Source organism: Solanum tuberosum, unplaced genomic scaffold (genome assembly GCF_000226075.1).
Source record: "Solanum tuberosum cultivar DM 1-3 516 R44 unplaced genomic scaffold, SolTub_3.0 scf00155, whole genome shotgun sequence".
In the NCBI taxonomy this organism is placed as follows: domain Eukaryota; kingdom Viridiplantae; phylum Streptophyta; class Magnoliopsida; order Solanales; family Solanaceae; genus Solanum; species Solanum tuberosum.
In genome coordinates this window covers 544,650-568,044 of record NW_006239081.1, presented here as the reverse complement: position 1 = coordinate 568,044, position 23,395 = coordinate 544,650, and the positions used below count along the sequence as shown (strand labels likewise).

At 31.3% G+C, this 23,395-nt stretch overlaps 2 protein-coding genes across 2 annotated transcripts; both read right to left on the bottom strand.

Annotated features, from left to right (window-relative positions):
• Nucleotides 1-6,776: 6,776 nt before the first annotated feature.
• On the bottom strand, nt 6,777-7,939 carry LOC102602401 (uncharacterized). The gene has a single exon (XM_006353511.2). It carries the CDS (start codon nt 7,780-7,782, stop codon nt 7,120-7,122), a length of 663 nt encoding a protein of 220 aa, XP_006353573.1. The 5' UTR covers nt 7,783-7,939; the 3' UTR covers nt 6,777-7,119.
• A 9,231-nt stretch (nt 7,940-17,170) lies between these two features.
• On the bottom strand, nt 17,171-20,405 carry LOC102602288 (SNW/SKI-interacting protein). The gene is made up of 2 exons (XM_006353423.2): nt 20,261-20,405; nt 17,171-19,319 (listed from the first exon to the last, which is right to left on the bottom strand). The coding sequence occupies exon 2, from the start codon at nt 19,283-19,285 to the stop codon at nt 17,480-17,482; it is 1,806 nt and encodes a 601-aa protein (XP_006353485.1). The 5' UTR covers nt 19,286-19,319; nt 20,261-20,405; the 3' UTR covers nt 17,171-17,479.
• Nucleotides 20,406-23,395: the final 2,990 nt, after the last annotated feature.

Below are 23,395 nucleotides of genomic sequence, written 5' to 3'. Positions count from 1 at the left end.
TTTATAAAAACAATATATTAAGTATGTATATTAATAAAATATATGTATATAATTCATCGGTTCGGTTCGGTTATTTCTTCGGTTTTTTTCGAATAAAACCATAACCAAACCAAATACTATCGGTTTTCAAAAATCTAAAACCAAACCAAACCAAACCCAAGTAAAATCGGTTTTATTTTATCGGTTTGGTTTGGTTTTTCGGTTTGGATCGGTTTTTATCCAAACCGTGAACACCCCTAGGTAGGATTCCCACGTACGATTAAATATTTGCACGACTCGTACGGTGGATACATATTACAAAAAAATTAAATTAAAAATAAATAATTATACTAACTAATTCCTTTATATTCTGTTTAAGCAAAACATTGCATTATTGATCCAACAACATTAGTCCAGTATTAAAATAAAGTTGTTTTCAATAAATATACATGGCTATTTTAGTTGGGGGTGGGTGGATTTTGTTGGCATATAATATAATGTGTGTATATCAATGAAATTTCGATGTACTTGCATGTTGGCTAATAATAAGTTTATTCTAAGACGTTTTGTGTTCGAATTTAAAAAATGAAAAAAATCTTTGATATGTTAGAAAGTGATTTATTTCTTTAATGATGAATTTAAATTAGTTGAATCAATAAACGTAATTTCATTTCATCAAATTCGAATCAAAGAAATTGAGTACTAATATGTATATCTATGAATATTATAAACAAGTTTTCTGCAATTGCTATCCTAATGGAATAACTACAAAATAAAATTCAAAAATATCGTAGAGTGCTAAACTTCCCTTTGAGAAATGCTACGATAATGGACATTTGTAAGATGACTGAACTCCATATAAACAATCATTAACCTAACTAAGCTACAAGTTAAATTATATGTACTTTTTAGAAATTTGCTTCCTCTTTTTTAAGGTTATAACCAATTAATGTTTGTATATAGAAATGAGCTTTAAGTTTCACAAATGAAATCTTTGGAAGGTGGTGTTTATGTAGTCTTACTGATCTTATATTGTGAAGATGGAAAAATAATTTTTAATAAATCCTCGATTCAAGTAAAATATAATAAAAACAAGTATGAATTGGAAAAATGAAAGATATAGTAATGAAGTGATCATGCTGAAATATATTGGAGAAAAAATTATAGCAATAATACATATAATATAATATCAAAACAGAGAAAAAAAACAATAAATAACATGTTTTATGCATTGTCAGCATTACCGTTATCATAAAGGGTCAGCCCAGCCCCACTCGGCCCAAGTCTCGCGGGCGAAGGAATTTGATGGATTAGGGCGGGATGACCCTCAATTTGGAAGGGTATACAAATGCTCAACCAAGTCAATCCTAGAAGGAACGCGGGCTAGGGCAGGCTAGCCCTTCTTTCTTTTTTTCATTTTTTTATTTTCAAACTTAAAATTTTATAACATCAAGAAAATAAGAAGATTTTCAAATCAAATATGACAAACAATGGTGTTGTTTCAATAACACTAGCAAAAACTCTAATGTGCTTAGCATATATCTAGGATACTAGATACGCGAGATACATGTATCTAGTGTGATGCATCCCAGATACATGAGCAAGATAAGAGAGTGGTGAGTAAGATGGAGGGAGGTGAGGGTGCGAAATTTGTGTATGTATCCTAGATACATGCAATTCCACTCGGATAGAGTGTATCTAGAATAAATTACACCTAATTTTGAGTCCATGTAACTGAATGCACCAAAATATGAAAAGACTCGTAATATAACAACATAGCATGCATCTAAGTAATTAGCTGATACACTAGTGGGATTTCTGTAAGTTACCCTTAAATAAATAGTTTTCGTCCATGGGCTGACCCTTACCAAGCCCCGATCAAGTCTCAAGGGTCAATGACTTATATGGACCATAGCTTTAAATGGGCTTGAAAAATCCTTTCTCAACCCTACCCAATAATGAATTGGGTTGGGCCGGCCGTGGGCTAAGCCCTTTTTGACAGCTCTAGTCAGCATGTATAATTTTTCTCTTTTTACAGAATTATTAAAAATTGAAAGATATATATATGGGAAATTTTCACTTATAGCCACTCAAAAATAACTTAATTATGCTCCATAATTATAGTTTGTTAATTACGATTTATAGCTACATGTTAGAGGGAGGAGAGAGGCGAGCGAGATTAGGAGAGGGAGGAGAGAGGCGAGCGAGAGAGAGCAGAGAGTGGAGAGACGAATCATATATGTATATCTATCAGATAATTGTATATATGTAACTGGTATATATATATTGTATATCTGGCGAGCAAGATCGGGAGAGGGAGGAGAGTGGCGAGAGAAATTGGGAGAGGGAGGAGAGAGGTGAGCTAGAGAGGGCAGAGAGTGAAGAGAGGCTAATTGTATTTGTATATCTGCCATATAATTGTATATGTATGTATAACTTGTATCTGATCATTTATTTTTGTATATGAACAAAAGAGGAGAGGGGCGAGAGAGAGGAGATCCGAGATAACGTAATTATAGCTAAAATTAAGTTGCACACCAAAATTAATTCAAATCATAACTATATTAGCTAATTAACTAGTATATATTTACTTATCTACATAATTTCCCCCATATATATCACATTTAATGTGAATAATAGTAATAGTAAGGTCCTTCCTCCAACTCAATATTAATTGATGATTGCCACATAGCCACATATAAATTTGGTTGGCTGACATTTAAATAAATTATAATTTTTGCAACTCATTTTCTCTTGCAACTTGTCAGAAATTTATTAATCCTACATTCTTCATTGCACACAAAATAAATACACAACACGAGTTCAATCGTTCAACATCACATGCATATGTATTTTATCTTTTTTAATCTATGTGTTTTAGTTTGATTACATTACTTTATTTGAGTTGAGAGTGTTTAGATATAATTCGTTTCTTTGTCTTTATGAAATTAAAGTAAAATTTGCATACAAAATATTTTTTTCAGATTTTATCTGTATGATTACATTATGTTGTTATTATTGCCGTCCCAATTTGACTAGGTATAAAGATAACAAAATTAAAAAGATAATCTTGAGATCTTAAACAAGATGTAATTGTGTTTCACTTTTTGCTTGTTAATTCTTCCCAAAAATAAGGACCTTTAATTTTTTACTAAAACATATATTAAAAATAGGTTTATTCTTTCTTTCTTTTTTCTTTGATTGGTTGCTCATTATGTGGATGAATTTAAGTCTGAATGTTCAACTAAAATTGCTCCTCATTATGATTTTATGTTCCTTTCACTAATTGAATGACTATGAACATGTCAAATACTCAATTAACACACAAAACAAATAATTTTCAAATTCAATACAAGTTTTTCATGTTCTTTTCACCAATTGATTCACGGAACTCACCTTAAATTTGGATTAATTTCTCACAAGTATATATATATAATCTAAATAAATATTACGGAAGGTTGAGGATGGAGGTTGGGGTGTGGTTATGGGAATGGGGACTATGTGGGTAGAGTAAAAATGAAGTGTTTTGATAGGTAGAAACGACACCATTAATATGAAATGTTACTTGTTGAACTTGTTTAATTTACTGTACTTCCACGTGAAAAGTCATTTTTAGAAAAATATTTTCCTCCATGTTGAATACATCCTATATATCAAATATTTCTTTTTTGATTTTTTTTTCCCTATGTTTATTGTACAGATATTATCCAAATCTATATAAATGTCATTATCAATCCATTCCTCAATCGATGTAAGATTCTAGCACATTCTTCAAGTTCAGGCCTAACTGGAACGTGGGTCGGAAGCCCAAAAAGAGATGAACCCCATGGCTTTGATACAATATAATAAAGATGTGACAACTGAACCAACTCAATACCGTCCAAAAGCTAGTTCTAGCGGGAATGATTGACCAAGTCCATATATAAGCGTCATCACTCATCACCATTCACCAATCCATTTTCCAATCTATATGAAAATCTAATATTTTTAATCTCTCAATGAAAATTTTAACTTCATCACTGTCTCGACCATCAATGTCTCATCAAATTATTAGTGTGGGTATGTTGACAAGCTGGACTCACAAAAAAAAAAAAAAAAAACCAACAACTGACCAAGAAGATGACTTTCAAACCATTTTTTTTTTTGTAATAAAAGTTGTACATATATAGGACCAAAAATAGATTCTTTTTACAACCTATAAGACACTAAGAAAGGGTATCCTACTTACCACATAAATAAAGGTATCTTCATTATTATCTGATTACTTACCCACAAACATGAATATATATATTAAATCGATATTTTATTTGGTAAAGTATTTTTTTATAATATTATCTAAAATCCTTGTCTTTATTTTTTCCACTTTATAATAATTTTACCAAAATAAATAAAAATAAATAAATATATATATATATATATATATATACACACAGACACACTTCCTTTAAACTTTCTGAATTTTATTTATATTCTAAATCTATATGATAATTATTGCAAAAATACCATACTATTATAAGTGAGAAAAAAGGAGTACATATTATATTAATTAATTATCATGCAAGGTTTATGGATGTTATAATATTTGTATGTTATTTAGAGGATTTACTACTAAGTAAAAAAAAATGTTATAAAAAAAATATCACCGGCCTAATGTTTTTTTCCATCCATTGTCCTATAACTACTTCGAGATCGAGTAAAATTTGGATTCGCAATGAAAATTTCACTTTAACAATAAAACTTTCCCTACCAAAAGCTACTATTTTACATAGCTCGAATATCGAAATATCTGATAAAAGATAATTAAAAAGATTGTTTCATTATAATCTTTAATTTGATGGTCATCAACCTAATTCTTAAATATATAACTTGAATGATCATTTATTCAAGGATTAAACCACAAACTAAAAGAGTGTTAAAATTTATTTTAATTAACAGTTATATGTGACACTTTATATCTAATTAATGAGATAATTAATTTATGTAAAATTGGCTTAAATGGAAACGATTTCTCTCTTAAAACACCAATAACTATTTGTTAATTGAAATTCACACCTAAAACGTATCCATCATATATTATAACTTATGACTTATTCAAAAGCTTAGTGTATATTAATCATCATAAATGCTATAATTAATATTATTATTATAACGTCTTTGCTTTTCTATGTTTGACAGGTGACCTTCTAGCTACTCAAATTGACTACCACAATAGGCACAAATTAATCATTAATAGACCGTTACGAATGGAAAAAACAGAGAAAAAAAATCAATAAAGTTTCCAAAAAAAAAAGAAAAGATAATGATTAATTCCAAAACATATAGTTTCTTCTTATAGGTTCTTTTAATTATTTTTTTCCAAAAAGTTATCTTTCACTTGGCCAACAAGAATAATACAAATATAAAAGCCAAAGATAAAAATGGATATAATTCATTCACCCTTAATCAAAGATTTGAGATTCGAGTTATCATATTATTAATTAAAAAATATTTTTACGAGGGGAAAAATAAACATATAACAGTTGAAAATAATAAATTTCTGACTGATTTGTGGTTATTGGAAAAAATAGTGTGCTGGTATGTCGAATTGCTTTTGTCGGAAAAGACTTGATTTTATGTAGTGCGAGAATGAAAAAAAGTCCTATATTAAATCACTTTTTTCCTTTAACAAACTTTATTTGACATGAATATAGATTAATCAGGACTTCAATGCAAATAAAAGACTTGATGATAAACAAGAATAATATAAGTAAAATGAAAACTTTTAAGAAAAGAAAAGGTTTAAGAGAACTATTTTTAAAAAAAAAAAATTTTACTACCACAATGCTCATCATTTAGACCAAAAAATAATAATATTTGAACTACAAAGAAGCTAAGAACCCTCTTTTCTTGATGAAAGGAGTGATCGTCCTAAGGTGATGTGCCTAAAATGATATATTTTAAGTCAGCTTTCAAATGATATGTGAAAAACTATATATATTTTTTACGTATTCATTTTTAAGTTATATATAAAAAGAAATATATTTTACATATTTATTTCAAGTGATATGTGAAAAACGATATATTTTATACGGCTCTTCACCGTGATATGTAAAAAACGATATATTTTACATGTCCGCTTTCAGAATGCCACGTGCCATGTGTCCCATCCCCATCCCCACCCCCACCAAAAAAGAAGCAACGTGTAGCCCTATCCACCATACCAACCAAAGGTTCAATGTCATAATTAATTTGTAGAAGGAAATTAAAGAGTTGGCCGTTTGTTGGGTTAAAATTCAAGCATTATACATCTCTTTAAGCAAAACTAATGTCCCACCTTCAACTTCTAACCGAAAAAAGAAAATTCCTCAATATATATATTAATTTGATGGGTCGTAACTGATAAAATTTGTTGTTATGTGTTCATGAGATTATAGATTTGAGCGAGTGGAAATAATCTCTTGCAGATATATAGAGTAAGATCGTGTACAATAAACTTTTATAGTTCAACCCTTCTCCGAGTCTCACTCATAGCGAGAATTTAATGCAATGAACCGTTTTTTTATTAGTTTGACTGGGGCAAGTTTAGCAATGTAAACAGAACTTTTGAATTTTATTAATTCAAAATTAAATGTATAACATAACAAAATTATCTTTCTAATATTGTGATCTTTAACATGAATAGATAATGTTATTAACGATAAAATGAAAATGTAGGATTTACAAATTTATTAAACATAAAAAATGACATTTTCTTTCCAAAAAAATTACTTAAAAGAAAAAAGCTAATTAAGACATGTAATAAATTAAAACAAAAGAAATAATATAAAAACAAGAGTTGCCCTTTTTTGGATTATAGGATCAACCACATACATCTCTTCAAGCAAACTAATGTCCCACCTTCAATTTCATAACACAAAGAAAAAAACTTTGAAAAAGTCAAAAAAAAAAAAACATAAGCAATATAATTTCGATTTCTTTTATTTCTCATCTGCTATCTGATATCCATCTTATAGTCGTGTCAGATAAAGCGCTCCATACCAAAAACTCCTGGAAACTTGACTTTGTATGTCAATGAAGGTAGTCATGGAACTCCTAGTCCCAAAAAAAAAAACTTAGGAAATAAAAAATTCACTAATTCATTACACTTTTTTTTTTAATTTTTCATCTAACATAAACATGATATGGAGATGGAGATTCAAGAGATGCTATCTTTTTTTGTTGCTTTAAATCTTTATAAAACTTCTTAATGAATTCTTCAGCATCTTTATCAACTTGTGAATTATAATTTTCCTCTGAATCTTTTATTGGAAATGGTGAATCAGTAACTCTTAATTTTCTCACATTATTTGGACTTTTTCCAAATCCAAGTAATGCTAAAGGTGAAGCAACTGCAATAGAAGTTGTACCACCAGCTTCATAACTTGTACTTGTAGTATTTAAAATTTCAAATACTTTTTGTACAACATCAATTTCCCCTGATTTATACGTACGATTTCGCCTACGTTTATTATTGGCGAAATACAGGGGAAATTTAGGACTATTACTGCAGCTAAACTCGTATTCACGACGTGTGATAAATGACATTGCTACGTCGTTGTTGTTGTTTGATTTGCACGTAAATGAAGACGATGAATAGTGTGGAGGATGTAACATAAGGTTGCTTATAGCTTTACCAACGATTTTACCTCTTTTTAACATGTCTTGAAGGGTAATTTGCATGAGTTTGCTCTTTAACATGCCTTTCCTCAACATGTAGAACATAATTCTCACTATATTCCATAGTTTTTTCCCCGCGATTTGAGGTGCACTTGGCTCGATTTCCATGTTGTTATATGTAAATTTGTCTGACTGTGAAATCGACTGGTTAAGTGTGCAAAAAAAGATTATGTTTGTGAAAATAATAATATAAGTCTGTCTGACTGTGAAATCGAACGATCTCTAAGAGAGAGGGAGAGAGAAAGAGAAGAGGAAGAGAGATGTGTTTGTTTGGTTGTGAAGAGAGAAAAAGGATTAAAGAGGTATATATATAGGATTGTAAAATGAAGGTGAGAGGTTACAATAAATATTTTTTTTTAAATAATATTGATTTTTTTTTTGGGAGGAAAAAAAACAAATTATTATTGCACTCTCTTTCAATGATAGTGAGTGGGTACAATAATATTTTATTTTATTATTTTAAATAAAAGGTTGTAAAGTGATTAAATTAAATCAGTCCAAGATTGTGGCAAGTTCTCCAGAATTTTGGGGTATCTTCCTACCCTCTTTCATCTCTATTTTGCGAAACATATAAAAAAATAGTTGAGTAATAGTACTTTTGATCCCTCAAATATATATATTGGTCACTTCATGTTTAAAATATGTTGAACAAATCAGTTCAAGTGTATCTCACATGAATTGTCATATATGATGCTAAAAAGAGAAGGACGTATGTCTCTAATTGTTCAACTTTATATAAGTTTGAGTGTTTATTTGTGCACACTCAAAATTTAAGGGCATAAATATCAAGTAAAACCAAATTAAAAAATACATTTATATATTATGTCTTGATTATTTATAGAATTATATAATTACTATCAAATAGCAAATTACTGTACAAACTTAACATATAAGACATGAGTAAATAAGTTGTGAAACGGTTAACCGTTATAGTAAAATTGTGAATATTCATAAGCAAAAAATCAAAAAAGTGAGCACAATGCAATTAAATGAAAGGTTTGATGTGCTTGAAATGAAAAAGGTTCGATGTTTTTAGTCATATATTATAGAGAAATTCTGAATATTCATAAGCAAAGAAACTAAAAATGCACAGTACAATTAATTGCGAGGTTTGACATTTATTATAAGGACTAAAATTATAATTACTAATAATGATTGAAGGATCAAAAGTGTTATTATCCAAAAAAAATTTATTAGAATGCAAATAATGTTATATTTTTTCTCTCTCTTTGATTTTCTTCGCTTTATGTATGCCATAAAGAAAGTATTTTAATTTTTTGTGCAAAATGTTCTTTAACGAAAAGGACTTTGCCTAGTTGATTTTAGAGAAATAAAAAGATGTGACAAAAGGATGGGAAAACACACACTTAATAATCCAGATGGTCGTTTACATTAAAATCATAAATTTATGATCGGAGTCGATATAAAAGGGTGTGAACTTAATAATTCTGATTTCGATCATGTATATGAGTTACAAAATCAACTAAATAAATACTAACGATAAATTTCATACATGTAATGATTGTGGCTGAATTCAGAATTCTATCAAATTCATAATGTGTAAATCCTAAATTTACTTTTATGCGTGACGTATTTGACATATACACTTTATTTTTCACTAAAAATGGCCAAATATCACATATTCTCACCTTATTTGATCATTTAATTATGGAAACTTATTATAATTTGTTATAATTATTTAGTGTGAATAATTTTACCCATATATAGAACAACACAATTATGGACACTTTTTTTTTGCCTGCCTAATTGGAGAACTCATTATTTATGAGTGAAATTGTGGTGGAAACTTCTTTAATTGTTTTTTTTTTTGTAACATTAATTATTTGGAAGTTGTTTAATATAATATTACTAGAAGCTGTCTTCCAGCTTCAAGAATAGTTTAAATAATGCCTAAAAAAATAGACGAAGCTTTGATTTCAATGATTGAAGTAAGTAATTAAATCAAATATATTTTTCTCGAAATTGTGCAAATTACTTTTTTTTAATGAGGGACCATGAAAGAAAGAAATAACTTTTTTTTTCTCGATCTTATTTTATATGACTTTTTTATATTTAAAAGTAAATTAATTTTAAACTTGTTCTAATGTCATACTTTTATAAACAGATAAATGTCATGGCATTTGCAAGACAATAATTTTATTTTATTTTAAAATATAATATTGAGTCAAACATTATCATATAAGCTGGATTGGAGGAGAAATCAAACCGAAACTTGCATCTAGCTATAATACGTGAATTCAAATTAAATCGAACCCCAATAGAAATTTTAACATTAGGTGGAAAACAATAAAAAAAATCAAGATTTTTTTTAAAAAAGAAATGTTCGAATCACATCATAGTACGAATGTCTTCAAGTTTTATGTTGTTTGGTGGTGTAAATGTTTATTTGTCAGTTGGTGTTAAAAGAAGCATTTCATGTAGGTCATATTAAAAAAAGTAGTTGCAATAATTAATTAATGTAACGTGATAATTAAGTTGTGTAAAGTACTTTTCATTTTTAAATACACAATTTAATTACTAAAATTATATTTGGTATTGACTCTTATTTTTTAAATTTAAAAAGAAGAAGAAGAAGTGAGAACTATGTTTTAGTAAAAATATAAAATCACTAACAACCTTAACCAGAGGTCTCGACCTCGAGTTGTGTATGAAGTCGCTTTGTTAGGGATTATTTTATTCCTCAATGTGAAATTTCTCGATGCAAATTCCAATTTAATTGAACGTGGATATTGGAGTTTTAAAAAAGAGCACCTTAATGTTCTCCAAAAGTTAAACCATGTATATTCTTCTATATTATCCACTTTTTAATTTATCAAGTGCCTAAATGAAATAATAAAATATTCAAATAATTGTTTGGTGTTGTAGAATTAAAAAGATTTATAGGTTTTTATTCAATTGTTGATCATCTTAATGAGAAAAAAATAATATAATAATAACATGCTTAATAATTAATATAATTCTACAAAATAAAGTCTGAGAGAGTGATGATATATTGTCTTACTTCTGCCTTACGATGATAAAAATGTTGTATATCTTAATATAATTCACTTTACTTAGAACTAGTTTAGATATTTTTAAAAAAAAATAATAAACAATTCAAATATATAAATTAAATTGCCTATTTTTATTTGAATATTCACCAATATGTACCATCAGTAATAAAACTACTTTAATTCACAGCAAAAACCAATTAAATTTAGCCTGAAGTCAAAGACGGCAAAGAATCTAGAAATTTAATAGGGAAAAGATTTGGAAAAAATTTGATTTAATACACTGACTCTTTTATTTGCCAATAATTCTTTTTTAGATATTCAAATTTAAAATATTCATATTAGATAATTTTGATTATTTTATTAAAAAAAAGGGAAAATCGTATATAATAGCAAATTATTAATTCAAATTAAATGCTATAAATATAGTTTGATTTAATTGTACCTCATAGCAAACTGTTGCTATTTCACCTCTCTCCTGGTGAATCTCGCTTGCCACTCTCGTTCTCTCCCTCGCCTCTCTCGTTTTTATACAAACGCAAGTGTATAAAGTGCGTTTGTGTTTGTATAAGGCGAGAGAAAACTGTATATATACATATTTTTTCGTTCCCCTCTCTCCCCTCTCCCAGATCTCGCTCGCCACTCTCCCAGATCTCGCTCTCTCACTCACCTCTCTCACTTAATACAAAAAATGCAAATTGTATAAAAATGTGTTTGTGTTTGTATAAAACGAGAGAAAATTGTATATATACATATATTTTCGTTCCCCTCTCTCCCCTCTCCATGATCTCGCTCTCTCACTCGCCTCTCTCACTTTATACAAAAAACGCAAATTGTATAAAATGCGTTTGTGTTTGTATAAAGCGAGAGAAAATTGTATATATACATATATTTTCGTTCCCCTCTCTCCCCTCTCCCAGATCTCGCTCGCTCACTCGCCTCTCTCACTTTATACAAAAAACGCAAATTGTATAAAATGCGTTTGTGTTTGTATAAAGCGAGAGAAAATTGTATATATACATATATTTTCGTTCCCCTCTCTCCCCTCTCCCAGATCTCGCTCGCCACTCTCCAAGATCTCGCTCTCTCACTCGTCTCTCTCACTTTATACAATTGATCTTTTTGTATATGTATACCAAAGAAGATTATACAACTGCTTTCTTTTGTAGATGTTGCGTATTCTCAAATATTTATTACGAATAGAAATAATTCAATATTAAGGAGCAAATAAGGAAAAAGGAATGATATAATTGGCTGCGTTTTTTCACTGTGGTTTCTTTTTCTTTATTACTTTTGCTCTTTTCTTTTTGGTCTGATTTGACACTTTGCTGGAAAATACAAATGGGTCAAATCAAAATAAATAAAAAAATAAAAATTAGAGTTTAAATAACAAATTAAAAATACAAGAATCTGAAAATTTTGCTTTAGTGGATAGACCAAACGTAGTAAAATATTCTCCAGTAATTGACTAAATGTACATGGTCAAAATTATTTTGATATATTTATAGGAAGAAATATTATTTTTTGTTCGTGTTGAACATCTTTGACTTTTTTTCATATCTATTTATTTATATTTTAAACCCGCTCAATAAAATTTTTGACTCTGTCACTACTAGTTGTCTTACGTATATTATGGGCTATATAATGTTCAAATAATATTTTTTTTGTATAAATAATTAATGAGTGTTGAATTCATTAACTTCTTCGAATATTTATTTTTTCATATTTTAGTGAAAATTCTGACTCCATCTAATAGTATCAGGTCAACAAAACCAAGCAAAAGTTTTCTTCTTCTATTAATTTACTTAATGAACATATCTTCTAGTTGTCTTAAAGGATATTTTAATTAGCTCACTAAGCTCCAAAGACTCAGAAACAATGTGTCTTTGTTGTTGCATTAGATTCAATTAATTAATAAACTCAGCTCAATATCTAGATAATTGAGTGGTTAATTTATTAAATTAATTAATCATTAAAGTACTAAAAGTACCTATACATTAATCAATTGTACAATTATTAGAGCATTTTAAAATTAAATTGATAGGATCACTTTCCTCATGAATGTTAAGAAATTAAAGAAAGACACTTGATGTTAACATCCCAATAATTCATGTTGGAGACTTAGTGAGGACCTAAGTATATAATGCGGTTGGATAGTTCAGATTGCTTCATTCTTTAATTAGAATCACGAATTCGAGTTCTGAAAATGAAAAAAATTATGTTGGGAACGCTCCCTTAAGAATAAGTTTCATAATACGCAAATTCAAATTTAATCGGATTCTATATGAATACCGAGCGGCGAGCACTAGATTAAAAAAACATTTTAAAAAGCATACTAGGTTTTGTTATTCAACCTAACAAATATTCATTTAATTGGTAATACTAAAATAGTGTCATTACCTAACATATATTTATAACAATTTTTTTTTATTATTTGGTAATACTAAATTAGTATCATCAACCTAACATATATTTATTTTTGGTGATACTAGAATATAGATACTACTACATCATCAGGGTGAAGCTGCAAAAAAATATTTATACAATCAATGTTGGGATATATATATATATATATATATACTAGATGTGGTGTGCCCGTGCGCTTGTGGTCGACATTATTGTTTGTTTATGCTATTTAATTTGACAAAATATAAGGAGAATATAAAGATGCAACAAAGAAATTTTAGTAAGCTATAAAGTAAGCAAGAATGACCTTTACCAATAATCATTCAAGAATGTGTTAAAAGAAGCTGACTTAGGAGATTAATTTGAAAGTTAAAGAGCTGCTTAACTCTTCTCCCATAAAGAAAAATAATAGAAATCAACCAACCTATTTGTGTATTAGAAAAACAAGGAACCAAAGAAGCATCTGGAGCAGCTAACTCCACAAATTCCAGGACACTTTGTATCTGCAATTTACAAAGTAGGAGTTGAATATATCAATTGTGTAATGACACCACAGCACACCCACACACACCCACACACTGTGTTATCAACATCAATTAATTTTGGGCTGATGTAAAATTTGTTCAACTATCTAGCATTCTTTTTGTCCTCCGCATCCACATTTGCCTCATTAGATAAAATATTTATTGACATGGTTTAAAGTTTTAAGTGGGATATAATGGAAGTATATACTATTAATTATTATTCATCTCTAAGTGGGATATAATTGAAATATATACTATTAATCATCTCTAATTAGTGGGATATTGTTCCCTTTCATTACTTGTTAAATAAATTTTTCTTTTTTAAATATTCACTTTAGCTAACTAGAAGATTAGTTTTTATCACAAAATTTACCCCTATTATTAATTAATATTTCCTAAACTCAATAGAGTTTTAGTGGTCAAATTTAAAATTTTAAAGTAACATTGATAATGATAAATTAGTAAAATAATCACTATATTAATATTATTTAAGGGAAAGTATATATTAACTATTGTGCCTTATAATACATTTTAAGATGTTTTCCAACATGAAGATTCGATAAAGAAAAAGATTAAAAAGATTTATATACTTGAATTAACGTTGAAAATTAAGCAAGTTGACACTTATACTTCGAACCTCATTACATAAAGTTTACAACCAACAACAACTCAATGTATTTCTGCAAGTGGAGTTCGAGAAAAATATTGTGTATTAGCGTTATCCACACCTTGTAAAGATGAAAATATTGTTTACGACAAATTTTCAGCCGAAAAAAGAGCTATTAATTATAAAGATATTTAGGGAGCTGAATTATATTATTGGTGGTCAAGGCCAATGGACATGTCATTTTCAGTAAATTTTCTTTGTTCTCCCAAAGTTCTTGTTAAACCTATTCTCTCTTTAATGCTTCAACAACTTGTTTTCATAAACTAGGCCACAAATTAAATCCCCTATATAATTTCCCAATTTCATTGAACCTCTAAATTTAAAGTTTCAAACAAATAATACAACTTTGATGTTGATCTCTCTAATTATTGGGTGGTGGAATGCATGGATGAATCAGAGCTCTTGGTTCGAGTTTTTGGAATAGAGAAACTTTGAATAGAAAATGTTTCCCTTTTAACAAGTGCTATACGACATGAATCATAATTAATCGAACTAGTGGAGTTAGAAGACCATTATTAGTACCCCAAGATACTCTATAAATTGTTGTTCAATGTGCAAACGTTACATACCTACAAAAAAGAATTATTTGTGGTCATATTTGCTAGTCGTTTGACCCATGGTCCGGCATAACATGGACGGGATCTTCCCGTCCATGCTATGTCCTCGAGCTTTCAAAGCTTGAAATCTTATCAACGATCATCGATAAGATCTTTATAAACTTTCAATCCATATTTTTGCTTTTATATTAGTGTTCATCTTCTCACCTAGCTACAAGTGTACCATCTTCAATTCAAATCCATTAATAAGCCCAACTTAGGCATTGAATTTGTGTCATTTGTGGCCCAATTTAGTGAAGTGCTAAATATGAGCCTTTTCATATAGAGCCCAACTAAGAAATCTTTTGATGCTTTGCTTAGTAGAGTTATAACTTCATACACATCAAGCAATGAATATTTTACTTTATTATTAACAAATAAGGTTAAATTGCTTGGTCTGGTATAAATATTTGGTGCGGAAAACATATATTAGGTGCAACCCTAGTGAAAAGTTCATCACTATTTTCCATATTTCAAGGAGAAGACTTTGTATGGTCATTCTGTCCAAATTGTAACTGATTATAGAAGATCATTTTCCCTTTAACAGTTATATGTAATCTAGCAAAACACTATGAAGGTCATATATAGTGGGATGGTCAAGGGGTAGGCATGGGTGAGCAGGAGACAGTGAAATTGAAATATCACTTATAAAACTTATTTTTCTACTTACAGAAAATTATTTTCCTCATTAAAATATATTTTTCAAAACATTTCGACAATCAAAACATTAAAAAAAGAAGTTCCTTCACTATAAGGTTCAGGAAGTGTGAGCCAACTGCTTTATCATGTTATAATTGAGCCGATTTGCATTTTAAATATCACCTACCTAAGCACTTCTATTTATATATAACAATTTTTTAGGCTTAGTTGAAAATTTCTTGCTCTAGCTCCCATTTGGTCATAGATTTTAAAGTGAAAACTTAAAAAAATTTAGTTTATAAAATTGTCCTTTTTGACAAGTATTTTATTTAGAAAAAAATTGATGTTTTCTGAGTACCAGTGTCAAATTTGAAAATATTTGAAGAACAAATTTGATCAAATTTCATAGTCAAAAGAATATTTGAAGATGGATTTTCAAATATTCAGTTATTTGGCATTGTTAATCAGACAACTACAAAAAACAAATTAGAATCACGCAGTTGGTGTGCTTTCTATTCAATAACAACATATGGTCTTGGAAAGAACCTTTCATTCAATGTTCCAATCTATATAAAACGTAGTTAGCAGAGGTCAATTTATCTAGCATTTCTTTGCATAAAGAATTACTTATGCATAAACTCTCTCTCATAATTCAACTTCAAGACAACCAAAGGCACTATACCTTAGTATCTCTTGAACTTCCAATCTTAAATAAAACAATAGTTAGCAGAGGTCAGTTTGTCTGGTATTCCCTCGTGTAAGGAACTACTTTTGCATCGGCTTTCTCTCATTAGATAATTATCGAGGCAAAAGCAGCTCTCTCCGAATTCCAGAAAATATTCGTGATGTGAACTACACGAAGAATGAATTGAATGATGAGCTTAACACCAATCCGCACCTGGAAGTAACATCAGGTTTGGATAGTGAAAGACTCATAGGCGATTTTAGGATTTAAATTTTTAAGCACTCATGTGTCCAAAATATAGTATTTTTTCGGAAATTTTCATGATTGTTCAGATATATATCTATCTATGTGTCGAAAATGCTGTGTTCAGTTGAACTCGTTTACATAAAATTTAGTTAATGAAGGCCATACCTTCCATGATAACGGAATTCCACATATTCGTGATGTTAACTACAGGTGGAATGGGTTGAATGATGAACTTAGGGCCAATTCTCGCCTGGAAGTAACATCACGTTTAGATGGTGAAAAACTGAGAGAGATCCAAGATTTAAAAAAATATATATATAGTTAATACTCCGTGTCGAAAATGTTGTGTTCAATTGAAACTTGAACTGGTTTATGTGTTCGATCAAACCCAATAATTTTGATTCAAATCATATATTTGTCTTATGTGAGATCCATTGAATATGTACACATTATTATTTTATTAATATAGAACCCAATAACTTTAAAGAACTCAAATCTGAGGATGAGTTGAAACAAGAGCAGGCATACTACTACTTTATGAGGAAACCAATTTAAGTTAATGACATGTGGGCAAATTATAGCAGAAACTGATACTGAAACTGGTAGAATTTATCAAGGCTGGCTACACTCCATCAGTATCAATTAAATGTGCAAAGAGAGTTCCTTTGCAGCAAAAGATTCAGAGGCAAGGACCCTACACCACAAAACAAAAACGCAAAAACTTCTCAGAAATTCCTCATATCCAAACGAAAAATATTCATATCAAACTGGGTCAAAATCACGCAACTTAATTACGCGATGGCTATTATCATCTTCCAAATCTAAGAAAACCACTGTTTTCAAGGCAGAAAAGACTTAAAGCAATAATTAAAGAGCTGATAATATCGCCTGAAGTAGGCATGACTTCAACACTTTAAAGCTCAAGTTGCAAGAACAGAAATACACTACGACAGTATAAAGATTGAGAGTAGTTCACTTATGCAGCAAAGATGAACACATAAAGGCCAGCGACATTGGCAGTGGAAGACAATTCAACGCCCTTTGTCGAAAGCAATACGAGTTCTGCTTGATGTTTCATAACCATCTCGTGTGGAGCCAGCACTAGCCTTCATGGTGCCTCCACTACCAACATTTGACATGGCTTTCTTTCCCTTCTTAACCTCTGTCAAGAACTGGTCAAGACCAAATGGATCAGCTTCCTCAACTTCCTTAACTTCCTTTTCAAATGGCACAGGCCCATCTCTGGTACTAGTCCTCTCAGATGTTCCAGAAAATGCCTTGTCGGGCTTAAAGCGCTCTGTCTTCATGATCTTATCCAGCTGCTCATCTGCACCTCCATACATTTCAGAATCAGTATCTTTCTTCGGTCTGTATAGAGTAGAAAGAGTAGGCTGAGCGGTAAATAGTCCCTTGTCATAGACGTTGTAGGAATCATCCACTGCAAATCCAGAATCCATCCCTTTCTCCTGGTTGAACAATCTCTGATCATACATGACCTCTCCTCTTGATGTGCCAGTAGAAGCCATTCCAAGAGCCACTTTTTCGCTCACATCACGGTCTCTATCTCTGGTGATCTTACTCTTCTTACCCATTGCAGCATCTTTTGCCTCCAATCTCCTCTCCCTCTCCCTCTCACGGCGCCGCTCCTCACGTATCTTCTCTCTATTCAATCTTTCTTCCCTTTCCCCCCTTGATTCTTTGGGCAAATCTCTTGCTCGCTCATAATCCTCATTCATATCATCAACATTCCTGGAGTCCCTCTCAGAAGGTACATGTGCAGCAGCCGAAGGTACCCCAACCAATCTATCAGATCTTGCCTTGCGGGCCAACTCCCGAAGTTCTATCTCTTTTTTCTCCTTTTCTTTCATCATCATCTCTTTCTGAACCTTTGACCGCATTGCAACTGCTTCTCTGGCTTTCTGTTCTGCAACATACAGAGCCTCTGATAGTTTTGCAAAATTATCATTGATCTGAACATCTTGAAGTCCCCTGCCATCAGCAGCAAGACGCTTATCAAGTGGGATTGTGTAACCTTTGGGGTTCTTCCAGTTTGATATACAAGGTGGAATCTTCCAGTCCTGCTGGTCCTTCACTGTAACTGGACGGGGAGGAGAATGCATAACAGGCACAGGTGGAGAACCAGAGGCCCTAGGGACCCTCTTGTGTTTGAACTTCGGTGGATCCAGAGGGTCCACGGGCATCTCTACCATCCTAATAATCCTCTCCTTTGCACCTGAGTTAAAAGCTGCCGCTTGCTGGGAAGGCTTGTACTTAATAAACTTGGACTCTTGAGATTGTGTGGGAACATTTTTGGGCTGTGCAGCACTCAACCGCACATTTACAATCTTCTCAAGTGCTGCTTTAGTTTCCTCCATTGTCTCATCGATTACTTTCTGCTTCTCATCCTGATCCATCTCTTCGTCACTCTCGTCCTCCTTCACAAACTTGGGGATAAGATCTTTATGCTGAGAATAAACAATTTTCTTTGCATTCTCACCCTGCCTCACAATTGCATCATATCGCACTTCACCATGCTCATCCACAGTAACGGGCAAATTCTTTCCCCCGGCTTTCCAGTCTTTCTTTCTGCCCATATCAAGTGGGTATTGTGCATAATGGATTTCAGGGAACGCTCCTCCATCCCCAAAGTCCTCAAGCTTGGATGGCCTAAATCCAGCCCGTTTTAGATAAGGGGGTACCGGATTTGCCTTGATTACTGCAGATTTCTCCGCCTCAGTTGCACTGTACCTATTCTTGAACCACGGGTCACTTGTATGGTCATAGACTGTGCTGGTAGTGGACTTTGCTGTTGGAAGAAGCTCCTTGAGAGATGCCATGCTGAAAATCTCAGATTTAAAGTTCCTACAGCCACTGCATACACAGAGAAGACAGGTACAGATCAATATATCAGTCTCTCAACCATGTCTAAATAGACCTTTTAAATATGCTGCTGATAAACATAACCAGCTAAATGCAAAGATCAGTATCAACCAAATAAAAAAGGATTAATTACTTAATTAACCTGCTCTAACATATTAACCTAAGGTCAGCACCAGTGTTGATAGATCAATTGGAATATAGACTTTTTGTCAATCAATTAGTTGATTGTTAAAGCTCAAATTAGTTGTTCGAAATAATCAGGAAACAGACTTGCAAAGACTTTTTTTTTTGAAAATAAAACAGACTGGCAATGACTTTAAACTGATAACTTCAATTATAACTGCTAAACCCCACAAAGTAGTGGTAAAGATTCCATCTTTTATGGCCTTACTCCCTTTCCCCCTCCCCACACTCCACTCGTGGGCTTACATTGGGTATGTTGTTGTACTCCCTTTCCCCTGAGGTTTCTAGATATTGATTCATAATATTATACCACACAAGAATCAAACAACAATATCTATTAACTAGCAACAATACAAAGCACTGCAAAGCTCAGATCTGAGGACTTTTGTTATACACCGAGTAAAACAGAGCACAGCAATCTATCTCACATACAGCATTTCACAAAAAAAAACTGGATAAACAGGGGATAGGGTTTCAGGCAGATAGGAAAAAAATACAGGTAGAGAAAAAGAGGTGCATACACCTAGATTTCTATACATTGAATCATATTATTAAGCATATACTGCACACAACGACTTTGCAAACATATCAAAAAGCAAACATACAAAGTACAATACACAGCAGATTTGAGGGCTATTTTAACTACTATTTAACAAAACAATTGAATAAAAATACATAAGAGAGAGATTAGGGTTTCAGACGAAAGAGAATGGTAGAAGTAAAAACATAGAAAACAATAAGATACTTACAAATCGAATTCTTAGCTGAGTTCGCCGGAGAAGAAGGCGAAGAAGAGTAGCCGCCGGAGGGTTGAAATCGCCAACGAATCGTCGGATTTTGGGTACTTAAAATTGGGATTTTTTTTTGCTGTGCTTATATTTTCTTTATATATATATATAGAGCCCAAAATATGTATCCTATTCCTTCTCTTATTGCATAGAGATTTAAAGCCCGTTTGAATTCACCTTCTCCTTTTTTTTTTAAGTGCTTATAAAATTAAAAATATTTTTTTATTGATATTGATCGTCCTGCAATGATAGGTCAGTTTTATTTTAATCGGAGAAGTTTTGAATTCGAGCCTTAAGTAAGAATAAAATTATGTTGGATGTGTCACTACCGAATGAGTCCTATAGTGCGCGATTCAGATTATTAGTCGGAGCTCAAATGCGAATTTTGAAATCCAAAAAAATAATAAAATTCTAAGCACTTTTATAGAGTTGAAACAAAATAAAAAGTGTTTTTAAGCTAAAAATTACAAGTCCATTCAAACACTCTTTTTAATGGGAAAAGGGACAAATATATCCTGAACTTTCAAAAATGGTATGTCAATACCCTCCGTCATACTTTTCGACAATTAGTATCCTCGCAGTCCAATAACTAGTGCACATTTGCCCCTCCCACAAACGGAAAACTCATTTTGTACACGTGGCACAATCCTACGCCTCAACTCGGGTTGACCAAATATTTAACCCAAATTTCAAATACCCGTTTAACCCGCCCTATTACTCATTTAACAAACTATTGACAAACCTAAAGAAAAAGGCCCATTTACTTTATCTCTTCTTCTTCCTCGTAAGGTCGTTGTCGTCCCCCACCCCCTCCTCCTCCTTCTTCTTCTTTTATCTTTCCATCTATTCTTTCAATCATCTACTTGAAGATTTAAACAAAAGAGATCGAGATCAAAGCACCTATTTCTGTAAAGAAAAAGACATCACGCTAAAATTTTGAAGAAGAGACTCAAAATCACTTTGCCTTGGATAAAGTTTCTGCAAATTAAATTAATTAACATAATCTATTATGGAAAAAAATTAATTATAGTAATCGAAAATGAAACAAAACATAACCATATCAAAACATTGCAATTTATTTGCATTCTCTGCTACTTGTATGTCCTTTTTGTTAAGAAAGAGGTAGTGGGCGAATACGTCTGAATTCTGATGCAATTCCAGGAAGGATAACTTCCAGCAGAGACTGAAATTAAATAGAATTTATATTCTATTTGTAGTTGATCTACCAATTCTTCGAGGAAGTGAGTTCCATTTGTAGTTTTCATTCAAATCTGAACATTGTTCAATCCCAAAAACACTGATACAGATTCAAAATTCAACACATTGAGGGCTCTCAAAAACATGAACAACAAATTTCAACCTGGAAAATTCCAATCAAATTACGCAATATGCCTCGAAATTATTTTTGATTTCTGCAAACAAAAAAAGGAAACTCAGGAATGGAAAATGGGATTTCGAGCTAATACAACTTATGTTTCTTCCCCAAATGGAAACAAAGTTCTAGAAAGTTTCCAGAATCTTCTTCTTCTTAACTAAAATAAAAAAAACAAATTCAAATCTTCAACCCCACAATCCCAAATACTCGATTCAGATCCAGATTTCAACATATGTTCAAGATTTTCACTTGGGGTTCTTGAACATGAACAAATTCTGATGTGGGTAATGGATGTATTGGGTGTGTTAAATGGGTAATGGGGTGGGTTAAACGGATATTTGAAATTTGGGTTAAATATTTGGTCAACCCGGATTGAGGTGTAAGATTGTGCCACGTGTACAAAATGAGTCTTCCGTTAGTGAGAGGGGCAAATGTGCACTAGTTATTGGACGGTGAGGGCACTAATGGACGAAAAGTATGACGGAGGGTATTTACATACCATTTTCGAAAGTTCGGGGGTATATTGTCCATTTTCCCCTTTTTAATTAGTAATAGTAATAGAACCCTCAGGGGTTGGCCTGCTGGCAATTGACTTGAGCCTTGGGGTTTGCTCCCTTTCAAGGTCTCAAGTTCGAAACCCACTAGGTGCAAACAATTTCTGAGGGCCATCGGACTGGGTAAAACCTGAATTAACCGTGGTGCACTTGCGGGAAACTCCTTGCCGAGGGCCTGTGCACCCCCGGGATTAGTCGGGGCTCAAAGAGACTCGGACACCCGGTGCAAATCAAAAAAAAATTAGTAATAGTAATAGATAGTGTTTCATAGCTTATAATCAAATTCATATTTAACAAGTTCCCTATCAAAGTTTAAGTACGCCTAAAATACCTTAATGATTGATTTATTGTTTTAAAATATATTTGTTTCATCCATCCATATAATTGTGATAGATGTTATTAATTCGAAAAGATCTTTTTTATGTCAAAGTAAGAATAAAACTTATAATCATCCTCATCAAAACCTTTTTGCCATGATTCTTACTAACAATCTCACACCGAAAACGAAGGAGATAAAATTTGCTAAAACTATCAAAATTACAATAGCATATCAATGAAATTCTACAAGTAGAATAATAAAATGCACATAAATTTTATTACTATCTCATAAAGATAGAAATATTATTTCGGAAACACCCACAATTCAAAATATATTTAATAATAAAAAATATTAAATAAAAAGTCAAAACTAGTGCAAATGCAAATTAAATATACCAAATCCCTTTTTCACACCGTACAAAACAAACTCATTTACTCACTTCAATCCTTTTTATTTTTTAGATAAAAATGAAATTTATACTGAAAAGAATATTTATGAAAACGCAACTTATTAATTATTTTTTAATTTCAATTAATAGAGATGTTATTTATTGTAATATATAAAAGTTATTGGACCAAAATACACAATTTCTTCTATGCAATATAACTTAATTTTCCAATTTTACCCTCGAAACGAAAGAGTAGTACAAAAAACAAGGCCAAGTATCACTAACGAATAAAAACTTGCCACGTTGCACAATGTCCGAAGAAACCAATTAAAAAATTCGAACCAAAAAAATGGTTAAAATCTGTAAGGGTATAACAGACATTTCACATTGATCCATGAGGTTAAATATGTCTTTTCATATGTCAGCTTCTACAAAGTCTTCCTCAAATTTCATAGATCAA

Coding starts and splice junctions, on each gene's coding strand:
- LOC102602401 (XM_006353511.2), bottom strand. CDS start 7,782: ATGGAAATCGAGCCAAGTGCACCTCAAATCGCGGGGAAAAAACTATGG.
- LOC102602288 (XM_006353423.2), bottom strand. CDS start 19,285: ATGGCATCTCTCAAGGAGCTTCTTCCAACAGCAAAGTCCACTACCAGC.